General features: G+C 40.1%; 1 protein-coding gene across 4 annotated transcripts in view; it reads right to left on the minus strand.

Moving 5' to 3' along the window:
- LOC139765885 (uncharacterized) overlaps positions 1 to 15272 on the minus strand; it is a 36118-nt gene that overhangs the window by 3482 nt on the left and 17364 nt on the right. For all 4 annotated transcript variants that reach the window (XM_071693770.1, XM_071693769.1, XM_071693771.1 and 1 more), the window contains 4 exons: positions 14929 to 14989; positions 11837 to 12052; positions 3892 to 3966; positions 1349 to 1464 (listed from right to left, as the gene is read on the minus strand). In XM_071693770.1, coding sequence (XP_071549871.1) covers positions 1349 to 1464; positions 3892 to 3966; positions 11837 to 12052; positions 14929 to 14989 — 468 coding nt within the window. The remainder of the gene's footprint in view (positions 1 to 1348; positions 1465 to 3891; positions 3967 to 11836; positions 12053 to 14928; positions 14990 to 15272) is intronic.

Here is a 15272-nt window from a genome sequence, read left to right on the forward strand (position 1 = left end):
CTGAGGACTGGTAGAGTGCATTTACTCATGGTAAGAATAGTATCATACCACATTCTGTGTGAAACAGCATAACACCAGAGGCAAAGGGTTCTGAGAAACACCAAACAGTTTGACTTCCCACTGGTAGCCCTGCCATAGCAAAAGAGACTCCATAATTGGTGAACTTCAAAGCAACTTCATAGCCTTTAGTGCCTCACCATTAACAGGCCAATGGCAGAGAGCAACTCTAGTGCAGTGCTTCCAGACACTCTTACTGTTCCTACCAACTTCTAATACCGAATGTTCCAGCATATTGTTCCAATCTACTACTTCTACCTAATGCTACTGCATAATGTTTCTACCTAATGCTCCTGCCTAATGTTCCTACCTACTACTTCTACCTACTGCTCCTACCTTTTTGTCAAACGGCAGTGCTAGGGCACAGCACTCACCGCATGAAATTTTGAAGGTACAAAGACTGAGTTGTTATCAAGTGTCATATGTGACAAGGAGGGAATTTATGTTTGTAGACAGAATGCCAGCATTCCATGTGTGGGTGAGGAAGAAAGAAAAGAAAGCTACAAGAGGAGTGCAACTTGACCACTGAACTGTTGGCCCACTATCGCAGCTGTAACAAATCCTCCCGATACCCAGGGGGTAGTAACAGTAATGTAGTACCAGTAATGTACCTCCTCAGTCAGTCGCTGCCAACCAACTAGTACCAACCAAACTCGATTAAGTGTAGAGTTTACTGTGGTAGAAATCTGCCCCACTTCAAATCACCCAGTCATGAAACAGAAATAAGCATTTAGTAATAATGTAGCACATCAAAACCTCATGAAGTTGACCACTGATTAATGATCACAAAAATACAATCAAGCGATGAAATTTTGTGTAGTATCTGTGGTACATGTTTAGTCCAAGTCCAATGACCCATTCATGAGAAATTATGTCCACAATAATTTAATAACAGTTCAGTTCACCTAGCCTTGTACCTCTGATCTTTGTCTTTGGTCTTAAAATCATAATCAGCTGCAGAACTTTGTTTATAGTATAAGTTGTCTCAGTTCAGTCCATATCCAATCATTCAGTCATGAGATACCATGCAATGTACCAAATCATTTAGTAACATTTTAGTAAACAAGAACCTGCAGTCTTTACCTTTGACTGCAAATCCTTGAAAATTTAATTAGGTTCAGAATTCTATATGCACATGAAGTTTTTGTGGTACAAGTCTGGTCCATATCTAACCATGAGATATTGTATACACAAGATCAGGATGTATTTAAACTTGAATAGGCATACCAACATGCTCCTTTGTTGTAGTAAAGAATATGAAAAAGAAAAGTGATCTAGGTTTCATACTAACTTGAGAGCAGAATTTTCATCTTCCAAGGCAGTCAGAGCAATACCGTCCTCCATTATTTGCTGCTTCAGACTCTTTTGTACTTCTTCATACTCACGACACTTTCTCAGCTCATTATCCTGTGGAATATGATCATATAGATAAATATATATATAGTTTCTTTTTCATACATATTCGCAATTTTCCGCGTTATCAAGGTGGCGCCAAGAATAGAGGACTGAGCCTTAGAGAGAATATCCTTACTTGGCTCGCTTTTCTGTTCCTTCTTTTGGAAAATCAAAATACAGGAGGGGAGGATTTCCAGCTCCCCGCTCCCTCCCCTTTTAGTTGTCTTCTACGACACGCAGGGAATACGTGGGAAGCAATCTTTCTCCCCTATCCTCAGGATAATATATATATATGTATATACATCTCTTATATTCATTTATTTATTATACTTTGTCACTGTCTCCCACGTTTGCGAGGTAGCGCAAGGAAACAGACGAAAGAATGGCCCAAACCACCCACATACACATGTATATACATACACCTCGCACACATGAGGGGGGAGGGGGTTGTTATTCTGTGTGTGGCGAGGTGGCGATGGGAATGAATAAAGGCAAACAGTATGAATTATGTACATGTGTATACATGTATATGTCTGTGTGTGCATATATATGTATACATTGAGATGTATAGGTATGTATATATGCGTGTGTGGACGTGTATGTATATACATGTGTATGTGGGTGGGTTGGGCCATTCTTTCGTCTGTTTCCTTGTGCTACCTCGCTAACGTGGGAGACAGCAACAAAGCAAAATAAATAAATAAATAAATCCACACATGCACATATACATACCTATACATCTTAATGTATACATATATATACACGCACAGACATATACATATACATGTACATAATTCATAGTCTGCCCTTATTCATTCCCATCGCCACCCCGCCACACATGAAATAACAACCCCCTTCCCCCCCAACATGTGCATAAAATAAAGTGCAAAACGCACATTGTCTCACCAGTTTTTGCATATCATTATATTTTTTTTTTTGCTTTGTCGCTGTCTCCCGCGTTTGCGAGGTAGCGCAAGGAAAATTGACGTTTGTGTAAATAAATTATACATTTCCCTTTTCCATAGCCAGAGGTTGAACCATTATGTGACATTCATTTTCTCATTTCATTTCAAGCTAGAAGTTTCAGTTTTCTAAATTATTTCTTACTTTTTTCATATGTATATATATGTATATGTGTGTGTGTGTGTGTATATGTGCGTGTGTATGTGTATGTATATATGTATGTATGTATATATATATATATATATATATATATTATCCCTGGGGATAGGGGTGAAAGAATACTTCCCACGCATTCCTCGCGTGTCGTAGAAGGCGACTAGAGGGGACGGGAGCGGGGGGGCCAGAAATCCTCCCCTCCTTGTATTTTTTAACTTTCTAAAATGGGAAACAGAATATCATTATGTATATGCAGAAATTACATTCTAGATAATCATACAAAGAAACATGATTTTTTTCAAGATTCTGAAACCTGGCATCCACTGTGCAAAAAAATTAGAGCAACTGCCTCACCAAAGCATGAAGTGAAAAAGAAGTGCATTCTACTTGCTGCACCTCTCAGCACATTCACTTTCCTAAACCTACTGCTATCAACCCCTGTTAATTACCATATAATCCATTACCTCCCACTGAACCTTAACATCACTTACCCATGTACACTTATGAATGCACCTTGTATTCCCAATTCCCATTCCTCTTTTATCATAACACTCAAGTTTTCCACACTTCTATGTACTCCAAAGATGCAAAGCCACCATTGATACCCTCCCTAACTTTCAGATACCCAAGCACCAATGTTTGATCCTATGCATCAAAACTGCAAAAAACAGTCACTTAGCCCCATCTAGAATGCATTTCTTTCTTCGCTAAAAACCTAAAGCATAAACACTAACAAAGACCAACCTCTAATTGTCTACTTTCACAGTCCCACCCCCCATTTCTCATCAAAAAAAGGAATGCTTTCTTTAAGCTCTTCTCCTCTCACTAAGACCACTCTAGAACCACCCTATCCCCTTACCCTTCAACTTGATTTTGTGAAGAGCCATAACATCTAAAAATTTCTCATCAAACACGGCAGTTGTCAATCCTTATTTTCATCCTATTTACTACTCCAAACATTCCGACATCAGCTGAAGTCTGCAAAACACAATCCTTGCTCTCATCCTGTTTTCAGTAACTGATATAAAAAGAGGGTTTCTAACCTCTTCTGTTCATTTGTCATCTCATACAAAACATTAGAGATACATGGGTAATGGCATTTTTCAAATTGCAAAAAAAATCAACATAAAAGTCAATATCAAAAGGAAATGCTAAATATTAATTCAAATCTCAATAATCTTGAGGAAATACAGGGAAAGTTGCAGACAGTTCATTGGCATACAAGGATGTCTCCGACCGAATGTAAGTTTACTGAAAATATCAGGCTGATGTGGCTTTGGCATGATCACGCAAAAAATTAAATGGCCTACAGCATCATACCTGCATGATCAACTCCATGTTTTTCAGCTTTTCATTCATTTCACGTTCAGTCACCATTTTTTCTCCACTAACCACCTGAAAAGAAGCAAAATTTTAATCAGCACATGTATCACTAATCACGAATATCTAGTTTTGAATGACATTTCATTTATATCCTTTAGTATGGGTACCTCAATGCCTTTGAACACTACACATAGCAAAGTTTTTACTGCATATATTTCCATTTGCTAGGTGCAACTTGTCAGCTTTGGAGCTGTTCTATTTAGGTTCACACATGCAAATCCTTACTACATCTTGCAAATTTGTAAGATAGGAAACAAGAAATCTTGCAATATCAGCTTCGTATATTTCAGTCCGATGGTCTAACACACCAAGTATTGCTCCTAGAGAGAGAGAGAGAGAGAGAGAGAGAGAGAGAGAGAGAGAGAGAGAGAGAGAGAGAGAGAGAAAGGGGGGGGGGGGGGGGTGTGAGTTGATACCCTTGGTTTGATGAAATTCCAACTAAGCAATGTTACTTCAGGTGTTCTGGGTGGTCCAGCTGATATATTATTTTTGTATCTGTAATAAACTATAAAATCCCTTCCTTATGCCATATTCTTTAATGGCAAAATCTTGTCATAGGTATTCACAGGTAGGCAGGTATCATAATGCACACAGACTTTGTAGAAAAAATCCACAAAGGCTTCAATCAACCACAAGCTCCACCTCCTGCAAAATATTAATGTAAATGAACAAAATATTTTTACATAAATGATATCTTACGCGATCCTCCACAACAATGACAAAAACTGATCGGCCAGCTTAACAACTGGCCACCAAGCCATTAACAAGATGTTCACCCCCACAACTCTAAAGCTCTACAATCAAGTTCCCTAAAGAATAGTACTCTTTTCAACCCTCACTACTTTCAACTTCTATGGCCTACCATCTCCTCTTGCAGCCAAATTTATGAGAGTCCTTTCATGTGCAGAAGACCTCACTATCACATCACAGAATCCTGTGGCATTACCTAAGCACCAACAAACATGAAACAGTACACTATACAGATATAACACTGGCTGACCCAAAACAAAGTATCACCACTTAAGTATACCATCACCTTAACCCCTGAAAGACACAAATCCACCCTATACCCTCATGTCACCCTTAATGGTCAATCATTTCCACTCAACAAAACTCTAGCCATATTAGGCAACACAAACAAAACATATGACATTCACTCCCTACATCACACATCAACATAAAGGCCATAAACAACCTAAACACTCATAGAAAACTTACTGGTACCAAATTTGAACAACAAAAAGAAACCCTTAGTATCATCTAAACACAATAAATCTTCTCAACCCTTGGGTACATTTCACCTATCAGGTCATACACCATCAAGAGCAAATAAACAAATGCTGGAAACCACAAAAAAGAACACTTGGAACAAATCATCAATGCCTAACAACAAATATTCAATGCTTGCATAATGAGAAGAAGGTCCTTCCAGTACAGTTCTACCTTAACCCCACTGCAGTGGGCAATGTCGCCTAATGTTCGTGTGGTAGAAGCCAGGCAATGTTACATAACATTGGGCTACTTTGCTTTAATGCTGGTATGTGTGTGCCCTCCTTCCAGGACTATCACACACTCAAGAACTAGTAAATAAGTAATGATCAAACAGTTGTAAATAGATGTACATAGCAGTTGTAAATAAATGTATAAATGATAAAACTAGTGTGAAACAAGTGATTGCAGTCCCCTAGCCTCATCCCAGGTGTGCCTGATAAGCTGCCCACACCAGGTCCTCCTGTGCTACTCCTCCCCTCCTCCCACAGCCAGCTATGATGCAGTATTGCATAAGTAATACCTCTTACCTTAGTTTTTCATCCAGTTTTATCTACTTATATATGCATTGGTTTATTCCTTGATACTTTATCATTCCTATTATAAGCCACTTTACACAAATGTATACAAAAATGTAGCCAGACTCTAAGGGTTACTATACCAAGCATTCAGCTCTTCACAACAGCACCAGATGATTCACATCTAAACCCCTCCATAACCAGCCCCATGTAGAAAAAATAAATCCCCTTCCTTACATCTAACCAGCCTTTACTCAAAGACACATCCAACTCTGAGACACACAATGGCATAACATACACACACTGAAATCATTACCAACTCCCCTAAACATGCTTTAAACAAGTGTCCTCCTACCTTAACATCAAACACTACCCCCATCAAAAATATAACCATCCAAAGATATGTTCCAATGACACATATTCATAGCTACATTCCAAACATCTATCTCTTCAACATAAATACCTCTTCAAATCATCAAAAGACTTGTCGTGCCCAAATGCAAGTGCCACACTGAACACTTATTCCTAAATTACCCTGTACTCACCCAACACATCACCACACTCCACGACCATGGTCCTACCAAGTGGACCTCACTGATTTCTTGAATACCATGGGAGCACCAAAAAAGGAACCACATGGGGCAGGAAAGTAAGGTGAGGTACAGTAAAGCATCCACAAGAAACACTGTCAGCCCTAATTCATTTTCAAGGTCAAAACACAGCTAATGTTTTTGTGGGTTCAAGCATATGAAACTCTCAGGGTGAAATCATTGTAAATGCTGTCAACGAGACTTGCACCTGTCATGGTGTGAGCACCAGCAACTCACCTCAGTGTGCCTCAAGCTACTTTGAGGGAAGGATGCTCTTTATTCTTCCTGGCTGGCACTTCATACTGGAAATTTTGCTTCTGGGGGCTATTTTTCTTACACTTATACTTCAAGATAGTGGCACTTACCTTTCTAAGGAGGAGGAAGCACAAATTCTTGCCTGGGAGCAAGGAAACATGGGTACAGGAGATTTCAAGGCACACCTCAGAATGCACAATCAGGTGGCTACTTCCAGCAACACTGCATCAGTGTCTCACCTCATTCAGATTAAGATCCTATGTACCTAAAGTATGGACCTAGAATACTTCAGGAACCTTGCCCATTCCATGCCCAGACATCTGCAGATGGTAATCAATGCCAAAGAAGGGATGACAAAGTACTGAAATGTTAGTGATACTGCCTTTGAAAATGTATGGGGAAGTTGACAAGGTTTTTTTTGTGGACACTGTAAAAAATATATCAAACAAACTGGAGGTGGAAGGATGGAGTGATAAAGATTTTGAGTGATCAGGGCCTGAACGGACAGGAGGGTGAGAGGCGTGCAAGGAATAGAGTGAATTGGAACGATGTGGTACACAGGGGTCGATATGCTGTCAATGGACTAAACCAGAGCATGTAAAACATTTAGGGTAAACCATGGAAAGGTCTGTGGGGCCTGGATGTGGATAGGGAGCTGTGGTTTGAGTGCACTAAACATGACAGCTAGAGACTGAGTGTAAACGAATGTGCCTTTTTTGTCAGTTTCCCTGGCGCTATCTCACTGAAGCATGGGGTAGCAATGCTGTTTTCTGTGGGGCAGGGTATATATGTGCATGTATGAACGTTTATGTGTATATATATATATATATATATATATATATATATATATATATATATATATATATTTATTCATTTATTTATTATACTTTGTTGCTGTCTCCCGCGTTTGCGAGGTAGCGCAAGGAAACAGACAAAAGAAATGGCCCAACCCCCCCCATACACATGCATATACATACGTCCACACACGCAAATATACATACCTACACAGCTTTCCATGGCTTACCCCAGATGCTTCACATGCCTTGATTCAATCCACTGACAGCACGTCAACCCCGGTATACCACATCGCTCCAATTCACTCTATTCCTTGCCCTCCTTTCACCCTCCTGCATGTTCAGGCCCCGATCACACAAAATCTTTTTCACTCCATCTTTCCACCTCCAATTTGGTCTCCCTCTTCTCCTCGTTCCCTCCACCTCCGACACATATATCCTCTTGGTCAATCTTTCCTCACTTATCCTCTCCATGTGCCCAAACCACTTCAAAACACCCTCTTCTGCTCTCTCAACCACGCTCTTTTTATTTCCACACATCTCTCTTACCCTTACGTTACTCACTCGATCAAACCACCTCACACCACACATTGTCCTCAAACATCTCATTTCCAGCACATCCATCCTCCTGCGCACAACTCTATCCATAGCCCACGCCTCGCAACCATACAACATTGTTGGAACCACTATTCCTTCAAACATACCCATTTTTGCTTTCCGAGATAATGTTCTCGACTTCCACACATTCTTCAAGGCCCCCAGAATTTTCGCCCCCTCCCCCACCCTATGATCCACTTCCGCTTCCATGGTTCCATCCGCTGCCAGATCCACTCCCAGATATCTAAAACACTTCACTTCCTCCAGTTTTTCTCCATTCAAACTCACCTCCCAATTGACTTGACCCCCAACCCTACTGTACCTAATAACCTTGCTCTTATTCACATTTACTCTTAACTTTCTTCTTCCACACACTTTACCAAACTCAGTCACCAGCTTCTGCAGTTTCTCACATGAATCAGCCACCAGCGCTGTATCATCAGCGAACAACAACTGACTCACTTCCCAAGCTCTCTCATCCCCAACAGACTTCATACTTGCCCCTCTTTCCAAAACTCTTGCATTTACCTCCCTAACAACCCCATCCATAAACAAATTAAACAACCATGGAGACATCACACACCCCTGCCGCAAACCTACATTCACTGAGAACCAATCACTTTCCTCTCTTCCTACACGTACACATGCCTTACATCCTAGATAAAAACTTTTCACTGCTTCTAACAACTTTCCTCCCACACCATATATTCTTAATACCTTCCACAGAGCATCTCTATCAACTCTATCATATGCCTTCTCCAGATCCATAAATGCTACATACAAATCCATTTGCTTTTCTAAGTATTTCTCACATACATTCTTCAAAGCAAACACCTGATCCACACATCCTCTACCACTTCTGAAACCACACTGCTCTTCCCCGATCTGATGCTCTGTACATGCCTTCACCCTCTCAATCAATACCCTCCCATATAATTTACCAGGAATACTCAACAAACTTATACCTCTGTAATTTGAGCACTCACTCTTATCCCCTTTGCCTTTGTACAATGGCACTATGCACGCATTCCGCCAATCCTCAGGCACCTCACCATGAGTCATACATACATTAAATAACCTTACCAACCAGTCCACAATACAGTCACCCCCTTTTTTGATAAATTCCACTGCAATACCATCCAAAGCTGCTGCCTTGCCGGCTTTCATCTTCCACAAAGCTTTCACTACCTCTTCTCTGTTTACCAAATCATTTTCCCTAACCCTCTCACTTTGCACACCACCTCGACCAAAACACCCTATATCTGCCACTCTATCATCAAACACATTCAACAAACCTTCAAAATACTCACTCCATCTCCTTCTCACATCACCACTACTTGTTATCACCTCCCCATTTGCGCCCTTCACTGAAGTTCCCATTTGCTCCCTTGTCTTACACACTTTATTTACCTCCTTCCAGAACATCTTTTTATTCTCTCTAGAATTTAATGATACTCTCTCACCCCAACTCTCATTTGCCCTTTTTTTCACCTCTTGCACCTTTCTCTTGACCTCCTGTCTCTTTCTTTTATACATCTCCCACTCAATTGCATTTTTTCCCTGCAAAAATCGTCCAAATGCCTCTCTCTTCTCTTTCACTTATACTCTTACTTCTTCATCCCACCACTCACTACCCTTTCTAATCAACCCACCTCCCACTCATGCCACAAGCATCTTTTGCGCAATCCATCACTGATTCCCTAAATACATCCCATTCCTCCCCCACTCCCCTTACTTCCATTGTTCTCACCTTTTTCCATTCTGTACTCAGTCTCTCCTGGTACTTCCTCACACAGGTCTCCTTCCCAAGCTCACTTACTCTCACCACCCTCTTCACCCCAACATTCACTCTTCTTTTCTGAAAACCTATACAAATCTTCACCTTAGCCTCCACAAGATAATGATCAGACATCCCTCGAGTTGCACCTCTCAGCACATTAACATCCAAAAGTCTCTCTTTCGCACGCCTGTCAATTAACACGTAATCCAATAACGCTCTCTGGCCATCTCTCCTACTTACATAAGTATACTTATGTATATCTCGCTTTTTAAACCAGGTATTCCCAATCATCAGTCCTTTTTCAGCACATAAATCTACAAGCTCTTCACCATTTCCATTTACAACACTGAACACCCCATGTATACCAATTATTCCCTCAACTGCCACATTACTCACCTTTGCATTCAAATCACCCATCACTATAACCCGGTCTCGTGCATCAAAACCACTAACACACTCAGCTGCTCCCAAAACACTTGCCTCTCATGATCTTTCTTCTCATGCCCAGGTGCATATGCACCAATAATCACCCACCTCTCTCCATCAACTTTCAGTTTTACCCATATTAATCGAGAATTTACTTTCTTACATTCTATCACATACTCCCACAACTCCTGTTTCAGGAGTATTGCTACTCCTTCCCTTGCTCTTGTCCTCTCACTAACCCCTGACTTTACTCCCCAGACATTCCCAAACCACTCTTCCCCTTTACCCTTGAGCTTCGTTTCACTCAGAGCCAAAACATCCAGGTTCCTTTCCTCAAACATACTACCTATCTCTCCTTTTTTCACATCTTGGTTACATCCACACACATTTAGGCACCCCACTCTGAGCCTTCGAGGAGGATGAGCACTCCCCGCGTGACTCCTTCTTCTGTTTCCCATTTTAGAAAGTTAATACAAGGAAAGTTAATATATATATATATATATATATATATATATATATATATATATATATATATATATATATATATATATATATATGGATCTGGAGAAGACATATGATAGAGTTGATAGAGATGCTCTGTGGAAGGTATTAAGAATATATGGTGTGGGAGGAAAGTTGTTAGAAGCAGTGAAAAGTTTTTATCGAGGATGTAAGGCATGTGTACGTGTAGGAAGAGAGGAAAGTGATTGGTTCTCAGTGAATGTAGGTTTGCGGCAGGGGTGTGTGATGTCTCCATGGTTGTTTAATTTGTTTATGGATGGGGTTATTAGGGAGGTAAATGCGGAAGTGGATCATAGGGTGGGGGAGGGGGCGAAAATTCTGGGGGCCTTGAAGAATGTGTGGAAGTCGAGAACATTATCTCGGAAAGCAAAAATGGGTATGTTTGAAGGAATAGTGGTTCCAACAATGTTGTATGGTTGCGAGGCGTGGGCTATGGATAGAGTTGTGCGCAGGAGGATGGATGTGCTGGAAATGAGATGTTTGAGGACAATGTGTGGTGTGAGGTGGTTTGATCAAGTGAGTAACGTAAGGGTAAGAGAGATGTGTGGAAATAAAAAGAGCGTGGTTGAGAGAGCAGAAGAGGGTGTTTTGAAGTGGTTTGGGGACATGGAGAGAATGAGTGAGGAAAGATTGACCAAGAGGATATATGTGTCGGAGGTGGAGGGAACCAGGAGAAGAGGGAGGCCAAATTGGAGGTGGAAAGATGGAGTGAAAAAGATTTTGTGTGATCGGGGCCTGAACATGCAGGAGGGTGAAAGGAGGGCAAGGAATAGAGTGAATTGGAGCGATGTGGTATACTGGGGTTGACGTGCTGTCAGTGGATTGAATCAAGGCATGTGAAGCGTCTGGGGTAAACCATGGAAAGCTGTGTAGGTATGTATATTTGCGTGTGTGGACGTATGTATATACATGTGTATGGGGGGGGTTGGGCCATTTCTTTCGTCTGTTTCCTTGCGCTACCTCGCAAACGCGGGAGACAGCGACAAAGTATAATAATAATAATAATAATATATATATATATATATATGTGTATGAGTGGATGGGCCATTCTTCATCTGTTTCCTGATGCAGAAAACAGTGATTAAGTATAATAATATAAATACATATAATAATTAAATGCAGTTTACTTACTGGTTGATGAATAATAGTTTCATTGGCACTATCGGCAGCACTGCTACAGATGACAGTATTGTTGAGGGTTTGACTAGATGACACAAGTGTAATATTACCACCATCTGTAACTGCTGTGTTGTCAAGATCAGTAGCGTCCAAGAGAATTGTCTCATCTTCTCGAGTGCTGAGCAATGCCCTCACTGGGGTCCCAGTGGTATCAAAAACTTTCTGGCGCTGTGTAGGAATGGCAGTACTCCAATTACTTTCTAAGAAACACTGTTAAAAAGGATTAGCACAAAACAAAGTTGATAAAATGAGATATTTTCACTGTGTTAAAAGTTTCAACACAAACTTTCATGTCACTTCATTCATATCAACTTAGGACTGATCAAGTATATGCAGCCTTTCAAGTCAATCATACACAAACTCAATGTATGTCCAGTGTGTGAAAGATGAACATTGATTTTCATACTATTACACTATCATCTCAAATCTGGAAACCCTGGGGTTGAGCACTTTCAGTATTACAGCATTTCCAGAGTACAGATATCAATATTGCCAAAGGAACATTTAATGATGTGACTAAATAACAATCAGTGGACTTGTATCTTCCTAATATATAAGTTTACACATGTTTTATACGAGTAGAAGTATGGGGTTGGAAACCCTCCCCTTTGCATGTTTGAAAGTGCATGAACATAACTGAGATGAAAAAGAGGTAGAGATAAGAGCTATGTTTGCTGAGAGGAACTTGGATAATCTGGCTCTAAGTAAGATTCATCTAAAAGAGAAGGGAATACAACAACTTTGGTAATGTAGGAAAGGATCAAATCTGGGGTTAATGCATGGACAAGACCCCTGTGGTGTTGCGATTAGCATTCGTGACAATGACACATTCACAGGCCACCCAAGGTCAAGCACATCGGTTCAAATCCTGGATGCAGCAGTTGGTCCAGTCAACCCAGCTGTTCAACTCCTGGGAGTTGGTTGATAAAATGGGGTACATAGCATTAATGAGATGGCCCTGAAAAGGCCTCGGTTACCCATGCTGTCTCGGCTAAAAAAGAAAAAAAAAGAGAAGGTGGTACCTCTGATGAAGGAGATGTGGGACTGTGTTGTAGTGTGAAGAAGTAAGTTTAAGACTGATGTGGATAAGAATGAAAGTAGACTATGTAAGATGGCCAACTGTTAGAATTTATGCACAACAAAAGATGGCTGACTGTTGGAAGTTATGCACTAAGTTGTGAGAGGTGTTAAGAAAAATAGGATCCTTATATGGAGAAAGTGAGGACCTTTGCAATTTTGATGGAAAAGATTTCATTCTGTATGGGGAACTAAAAATAAGAGAGAGTGATGTGGAAGTTTAGGGAGCAACAGTGGGTCATAGGGTAACTGGTGTAAATGAAAATGGGATAAAGCTTGCTGAAGTGATGAAAAAGGACTGGCAAAAAAAAAAAAGCATAAATAAGTGTATGGGTGAAAGGAGCTGGAGGATAATGATTATTACGGGATTATGTAGTAACTGACAAATGGAAAACAGAAAGGTTGTTGTTCATGAATGTTCTAAGAAGGAAAGCAGGTGGAATGTCTGATTATTTCTAGGAGGAGGTGAGTATGAGCATGTAAAGTTTCAAGAATAAGAAGGGAAATGTTTATGAAGGAAGTGGGGTGACTGTGCTTGGAAAAGAGGCCTGTAAGCAGAGACACCAAGAGATTCATCGCGTGAAAGTATCTGAAACAAGGGGAGTGGAAAAAGTGTAAGGTATTTAAGAAAGCAGTGGTTACATGTGTTGGTGAAGATGTAAGATGGGCAAATGAGAACCAGAAGTGAGTGGTTGGATGAGTTAATTAGACTGTAAAGAAGGAATCTGCAAGGAAGAAGTGCAAGAGATTGAAAGCTATACAAGATAGAAACAGATCATGAGAAGGTTATGGAGCTGAAGAAGGAAAACAAGAGATGGAGAGAGAGAGTACTGGTGAATAAGAGGTGAATAAGAAAGGTTTTGAAAGGAGCTGAACACCATAAAGAAAGCAAAAAGAACAAATGGGAGCACACACGGAATTGATACCAGACAGAGAGGCAAAAACAAAAACAAAAAAAAGAGAGATGACTGAAGTACAAGGATGGTTGATGTGTGTTTGGGATGAAGTGGTTTGGTGAAAAGATTGTAGTAAAAATCTTGCATAGATGAAGTTAAGATGAATTGTGGCAAGCTGGCTGAAGTGGATGGGACTGCAGCTTTGTTTCTCATCAAATGAGGAGATAATTGTTCACTGATTAGTCAGGCTAGTCAACTTCTGTATGGCCAGGATTAAATGCCTGAGAAGTGGCAGAAATGATCTAGTTCCCTTATATAAAGGATAGGAGGACAAAAGGAAGTGCCTGAATCCCAAAAGTCTTTTGAGTATTCCTGATAAGATGCGAGAAAGAATGGTGTTTGACAGGGTTGTGGCAAGCACAGAATATCAGAGTGGAAGGATCATTGTGGCTTCATAAGGCAAAGCTTGTGTGTAACAGATGCTTGTTTTGACAAATCTGTAAAAAATACTTGGAAAAAGAGGATGAACTAAATGTGACATTTAGATTAGCAAGGGAACCATTTGGAAGATGATACAAGGAAAAATGAATGCAGTCAACCTTGAGAAATCCTCAAGGCACTTACCATACTGTCCATCATGATTCCCATGATCTATTTTATGACATGAATATGACAGCCTAATGCTGAATACCAATATCCAGTGAAATCCTGATTCATTACTTGAAAATCATAATATATAAATCATTCATTCAATTTTTTTTCCACAATCACCCAGGACCAATTTCTATGAAAGAGTCATGGTGCTACTCACAATCTTTCTAAAGGTTTCTGTAGCCCATGGCAGTGATGCTTCCACTAAAAGGAAATGTAGACTCCTTTGGAGTGAGAAGTTCTTTGACAAGACTGTACGTACTTCTGATAATACAGCTTCGCCAAAAATGACATTCACTTGTATAGTAACCTCAAGCAGGCAGAGTCTAGTAAAAGCTGTACAGAAAATGATAGCCCTTACAACCCAGTTCCATTATACATCTACTTGTGTTGAAAGTAAATAAAACAAAGACTTCTAACCTTAACAGGTGAAGGGCTGAAGGAGATAAGACCGCTGCACCTTCTTGGATCCAGTTCTGACCTAGTGAGATTTCACCACATTATTCCATATCAATTTTTTTTAAAAGAAAAACAATTATTCAGATTTGTAATAAAACATATGAAGTACAGATAAGTAAGAAATAAGCAAGTTTTGATAAAAATATGAATACGTTAAAGCCCAAACTGTGACTACCAATATCAGATTGGAACAGCTCTTTGAACACACATACATACAAGACTAACCATCTCCCAAATAACTTTAACTGTATTCCAACTTCATTTCACCTCAAGGTGGATCAAGTGTATATTTGCAGCTTTTATGG

Source organism: Panulirus ornatus, chromosome 56 (genome assembly GCF_036320965.1).
Source record: "Panulirus ornatus isolate Po-2019 chromosome 56, ASM3632096v1, whole genome shotgun sequence".
Taxonomy (NCBI): Eukaryota; Metazoa; Arthropoda; class Malacostraca; order Decapoda; family Palinuridae; genus Panulirus; species Panulirus ornatus.